Source organism: Pungitius pungitius, chromosome 2, assembly GCF_949316345.1.
Source record: "Pungitius pungitius chromosome 2, fPunPun2.1, whole genome shotgun sequence".
Lineage (NCBI taxonomy): Eukaryota > Metazoa > Chordata > Actinopteri > Perciformes > Gasterosteidae > Pungitius > Pungitius pungitius.
The window spans coordinates 9,486,686-9,492,886 of NC_084901.1; the positions used below are offsets into that span (position 1 = coordinate 9,486,686).

The following is a 6,201-nucleotide window of genomic DNA, read 5'->3' on the forward strand; positions in this document are numbered from 1 at the left end:
AACTGCCTGAAATATTATTTTTCTTTCAGTTGAGATTAAATACATTTGAAGTATAATATCAGAACCTGGATAGAAATGGTCACAATAACCATAACTTGCATAATTGAAATCTTTCCAGGTAAACATTGAGTCAATCATTCACAGACAGATTAAAAGTTCTGGTGATAGTCCGCATGTAGACAACTGTAATAAATACCACAGATCTTTGGGTTCAAGAGGTAGCTATACCTATAGACCAAGTGTTTTCAGTACTCAAGTCAGAAGTAATACAAGTAACAATTCTTCCCAGAATGTTTAACGGATTTTTTAAACAAATCATTCTGTTTCTGTTGAGACGCAGCCAAGCAACCGGGCTGGTGAGACCCCACTTGCATGCCGCAAAGAAAACATCTCACTTCATTGATTAAGCTTCTTGTTTAAAGAGGCTCACCGTTCAGCCGATTGGCTCAAAAACCACATGACCTGTCAGGAAGTCATTGTTTTTTGCATTTGGACTCCTACACCAAGCATATCTGCTGTAACTTTAGCTGGGTTTGGGTTGGGCAGCACTACGGTGTGCTGACAGGTAGTTGGCAGTGAGGACAGAAAACAATCCAACAAGGTAGATTAGGTTGACCCGCAGTCCAATGACATGGTCAGGCAAACATCAGTGACATGGAGGGACGAACAAAGGGACGAACACGCTAACTTCACACACTTCCTGTATTTCAGCTCCTTGTTGACACTCCTTGTTTAAGAACAGTGATCGTGGAACAAACATTTCATGTGGGAAAGCTTCATTTCGTCAAGTCCAGCTCAACATCACAGAAAGCCAGATTAGTGCCGCCACTTTTCTCCTCTCTGCCCCTTGTCAAGTCGAGCTCTCCTGTTCGCCTCGGGACCTTGAAAAAGGGAAAAGCGCAAAGTGAGCACTCAGTTCTGTTATTGGACGATAGCATTTTATTTTGCTTTTCTGCCACAGCACTTACTCTGTCTTTAACAAACTGGAATAGGTGATAAAGATTTGTGTCTTCTTTCATTAATGTGAGCCTCGATTCCACCTTCTGCTTCCAGCCTCCTGAAACGCACATTGCGAACACATAAGAGCACAGAAACATTTGTTTATTCATAGGAATGTAAATCCTGCCACAAAATAAATGTTGTGTACCTGTTAACAGGCTGACTAACAATCCCACACTGACAGCGGTGATGGTTCCAATAGGACTGAAGTAAAGGTAGGACAGAGAGTACCAGCTATCTGCCAACAGAGGCCTGCAGGTGGGAGAATGAAAGTGAATGATCAGCAAATCCAAATTTCCTTTTTTAATGTTGATACTAACCTAGAACATTGCACTCTCTTGATGACCCAATGTTCTTATGCTGCCACTTTGTGTCCTTGTAGGCGGGCATTACCCTTAACTCATACAAAGACACTAAAACGGTAACCTGAATGCGAATAACGACCCATCACACACTTACTTGCCGTCTAAGTGAGGTACTGCGGCTGAGGTGATGGAGGCCAGCTGTGTTGGCAGAGCACCGGAGGTCCAGTTGAGGCTTTTCACGTCGGTGAAGTTACAGCCCTCAGTGGTCAGTGACAGAGGTCGGCTCATCTCAGGAGGGGGGTGGTATATCTGGGCCCCGATGCCCACCCACAGAGACAACACCAAGCCTGACACAAGGCCGGACAAAGCCCCCTAGAAAAAGTTGAATCAGTGAAAATGGTAAATGGAGAAGCAGGTTTAAATGATGATGAGACGTTTTAAAGGGTTGGGAATTGAGGTGAAGCGTCTTGTATAATTTGGTGAGCTCTACTGTTCATCTCTACTAAATGAAAAAAACGAGATTTCAGAGACAGTTTGATAATGATTTACACTCATCAGGGTATATTAATATTCCACTGGGTAACCTGGTTATAATAAAACCAAAATATATATCTTTATGTCTGCATTTTGTTTTTTAATGATTTCTTCATTCTCAAACATATATACACGTCATAATACCCCTTTTTTTTATTAGCATGAGTTACTAGAATCACAACGACAAAAGAAAGGCTACAGTTGAATAATAACAGGCTTACTTTGGAGTTGGCCACGGGACAGAGGATACCCAATATAAACACGCCAAGTAAAGGACCTCCAATGATCCCAAATATACTGATGACTGCCTGTTTAAAGAAGCAGATGTTCAGTTCATTCCAAGAATACATTTTAAACCCCAGCTCCTGCTGTAGCATACAAACTAGATCCACTCTACCTGCAGGGTCCCTCCCATGAGTGAAGCCACTCCGGCCATTCCAATGCATAAAACCCCGTAAAGGAGGCCTGCAACGCCGACATTAGAAAGGATTTGAGATTTCAATCCTTAATTACAGCCTAATAAAGAGCTACAATAAATGCGAGAAACATTTTGCTTACTCAGTCCTTTTGAGGTCCAGGCAAAGTGTCTCTCAGACATGTTGGTGTACGGTTTGATCAGGTCCTCTACAGTCACCGCAGCCAGTGCGCTGATGCTGGAGGACACTGTGCTGGGGGTTGACAGAACACCAACATCACACAATGTAGTGAAAAAAGAGAGCCATCAAATATTTACATCGCAAATCCGAGTTGATTGAAAGAGATTACATGTTGTAGTTTGAAACAGAGGAATTCTCAAAGTTAAGCCCTATTTACCTGAGAGATCCACTAAATGCTGCTGCAACAAACAGTCCAGGGAGGCCAGGATAGTCTCCCAAGATGTCCATCACCAAATATGGCATCAACTAAAAAGGACGGGGGACATATGTCACAATGCACGAATGCATTGATGCACACAAATACCAAGTTTACAGAGATTAATAAACGAGCCAAAGATGCTGCAAAGAGGCGAGGAGCAGATAATGGATCTCATCTCGGTTGGATCTTGTTGCAAACAGCCCTGAAATATCCCACCATGTTTATATTTGCTACTTTCTGTCCTACCTGGTCAGGCTGAGAAACCTGTCCTGCGGTCCATGGGTCACACTTCTTATAGACTGAGAAGAGGCACATCCCTGCAAACACCGAGCACAGCAAGATGGACCACAGGCCCACCAGGTTGATGTAGAGAGACCTGAAAAAAAGTAGTAGTAAAATAATAAAAATGACTCATAAAGAAGCAGGGCATACAGAAGCATGACAGAAGTCCTCCACAGTGCACTTATCCCTGCATGCCAGCAGACAATAAAATGAGCCAATGTTGGAAGGTTTTCTACCCCATCATGTGTATCTAAATCAGGACTCACAGTCTGGCATGGGTCATGCTCTTGCAGGAGATGTATCTCTGAACCTGGGCCTGGTTGATCCCGTAGATACTGATCCAGATGAATGTCCCTCCAATGGTAATGGTCCAGAATGTGTGTCTCCTCAGAGGGTTTGTGTCGAAGCTAGTGAGATAGAAAAACAAGGCAATTGGGACTAATCCTTTCAGCACCACGGAGAGAGACGGCCTTGGATATTTCCGCACCGTGAACCCAGCACATTGTTTCTGACAGCTGGACCGGTGCTGGACGCCTGTCGAAGGTGTTTGATCGCCGTTCACACTTATTAATCTGACACATACTCACTCCCCAAAGTTGAGCCTCCCTCCATCTTGTGAGTCTGAAATGACGGGAATGATGCCACCTTGTACGACCACGGACCTGACGATGACTGACAGGAAGCCTGCCACCATGACACCAAGCTGGAGGGGAGAATTTCCAACATTTAGTTTAGTTTGTAAGTATTGGACATGGTACAAGGTACATATAAAGTATGATGCAATAATCCACACCATGGGCCACAGTTTTGGTGTTTTAGATTAAATCGGAGTGATTTGTAATTACTTTTCCATTTAGTGTTAAAAACAAAAGTCTCTTTTTTGCTGTTGTTGCTGCTAGGAAAAACAGGTATGACACAAGCAATATTATGAATGACCGGCGGTACCATAACAACCACTTGTTATGAGTTTGTTTCAAACCACAGGCCTACCTGAAACACATCTGTCCACACCACCGCCTTCAGCCCACCCTGTAACAATTCACATGACAAACAGGTGTAAAACACACAGACAAATCGACACTTACATCATTAATAACCTCAGTGATGTCAGCACTCAGGTTAGCAGCTTGAGTAACGTACCATTGTGCAGTAAAAGGTACAGACCACACCTGTGGAAATAACGCCCCCCCACAGATCCATCCCGGTTACTGCGGACAGAGGGAGTGTTTCACACTAAATCCACTGAGGGAACCCGAGCAGCTTTAAGTGACCTTGTGCAGGAATGTTAAACCAAGCTGACCGTGGGATAAAACCAAACATACCTTGGTTTAAAGCAAGAGCTGGGGTATAAATGACTACTCCGGTGTAAAGGATCTGTGAGAGAAATGACACAGACACAAATTACCCTCAGTCGTCAGAGCCCTTTAAGTCCCATGTTGACTGCTTCTTACTCACCGTCTGAACAATGAAGAGCACGGTTCCCAGCTGACGGGTTGCTCTGCTGAAACGCAGCTCCAGATACTTGGCAGGTACATGGCGCACACAGAGAAGCACAGACTTTATATTGGGCCAGTATCAATATAAGAACGACTGCACATTTTTAACATGAGAATTTCTGAGACCTTATTTCCACAAATTGAATGCTATTGTCACTTTACACACACTAAATTGTTCCTATGACATCTCTATTCACAACGGTTCCTGTCATCACTCTGGCCCTTTCTAAATTTACAACAAATTCCCAACAATGTATTAAATAAATATGAAAATGGATAAAAATAACTAAACTAAACTAACTAAAAATCTTTGGGTGCACCAAAACCAATCCGCAATGCAACTCACTCTGAGAATTTGTGTATTTTCCTTCCTACCCTTAACCCACCTGTCGATTAAACACAGATAGCCTTGCCACCCTTCACTAGCCACTTCTAAATAGATAAGGGAACAAGAACTCAGAGCCATGTTCCTCAGACCCATCTCCCCCTCCCTTTTTCAACATACTTGCTTGAACAGAGCCAGGTGAACCTCTGAATACAACAAGGTAGCCTTTAGTGAAATACGACATTTGGATATCATACAGGAAAACCAAACATTTGATATATTTTGTTACTTTGTTAGGAGAAGAGAAAGAAAAGCCATCCAAAATGTCAATCTAAAAAACAAAGCACACTCACCTCATACGTGCTGGTGATGGCCAGCCTGTAAAAGACCGGTAGAAAGATCTCCGATGTGACCACCATGGTCACCGCATAGGAGAGGCCATAATATCCAATATTGGCTCCGTACCGGTAAACCTAGGTTTTCAATGATTAAACAGGGTCACATTCTGTTCCATCTCAACCCACTAACCCTTACAAAAAAGACATCATGTTCTCTGAACAAGAAACTAAATATCTTCTCAGGAGAGAGAGTTTTTGGGGAATCGGCTCTAGCCTTACCTCGGCCGGGTTGGACAGCACCGTGATGGCTGACATGAAGCTGGCAGTCAGGGACAGCGAGACGGGCAGGGCCGTCAGTCTTCGGCCACCCGTTAGGAAGTCCCCCGAGCTCCCCTGTCCCCTGTCCACCCAGGCGTAGTAGACCCCCACGGCAGCAGACACCAGAAGCATGAGAGCAAACACGGCATAGTCTGCCACCACAAAGGAGCCAACGGCCACAGAGTCCCCCGACATCTCAGAGGAGGTCAGACCTAAACTAGAAATATAACTTTTATGTATGTTTGTCCTACTGCTCCATGTGTGTTGCCCTATGAAAAAGGCTCCTCCTTCGGATGGCAGTGAAGACCCGACGTGTCACCTTCTCACTCAACACTGAGCAGAGCGGGACCAGGGGCCGGAGCATTTCGCCTGTGTGTGTGTGTAGGTTTGTGTGTGTGGAAGAGAGAGAGCATTCCAGGCAGGTACATGAGGAGTCAAGAGGCGAAGAGAATGAAATGCCCACGTGACTTTGAGTCAGACTCCAGACCTGAGCTGATATCTTAGCAATGTTCACACTTTTTGTATTCACTTTTTTCAAGTGGAGTTATTCCAGTCATAATTACCAAAAAGCATGAAAGCAGAAACAAACATAATTCTCAATTGCCTGCATCATGTGTTGCTGCTAATTGACCACATTTCACTTGTTTCTTTAATATTGCTCCTTTTGTGCAGCACGGTTGTCTCTACAATCTGCGTTTTGGTCTTGCACGCCACTTTCCTGTACACTTTCACAGTTTTTGGAATGTGAG

General features: G+C 44.0%; 1 protein-coding gene across 1 annotated transcript; it reads right to left on the bottom strand.

The window, feature by feature from the left end:
- Positions 1-766: 766 nt before the first annotated feature.
- Positions 767-5,767, bottom strand: slc5a8 (solute carrier family 5 member 8). The gene is made up of 17 exons (XM_037460085.2): positions 5,414-5,767; positions 5,150-5,269; positions 4,431-4,496; positions 4,298-4,349; positions 4,116-4,183; positions 3,966-4,004; positions 3,563-3,678; positions 3,242-3,382; positions 2,940-3,069; positions 2,652-2,740; positions 2,397-2,506; positions 2,236-2,303; positions 2,060-2,146; positions 1,459-1,676; positions 1,148-1,251; positions 969-1,057; positions 767-881 (listed from the first exon to the last, which is right to left on the bottom strand). Exons 1-17 carry the CDS (start codon positions 5,645-5,647, stop codon positions 777-779), a joined length of 1,836 nt encoding a protein of 611 aa, XP_037315982.2. The 5' UTR covers positions 5,648-5,767; the 3' UTR covers positions 767-776.
- Between the last annotated feature and the right edge of the window lie 434 nt (positions 5,768-6,201).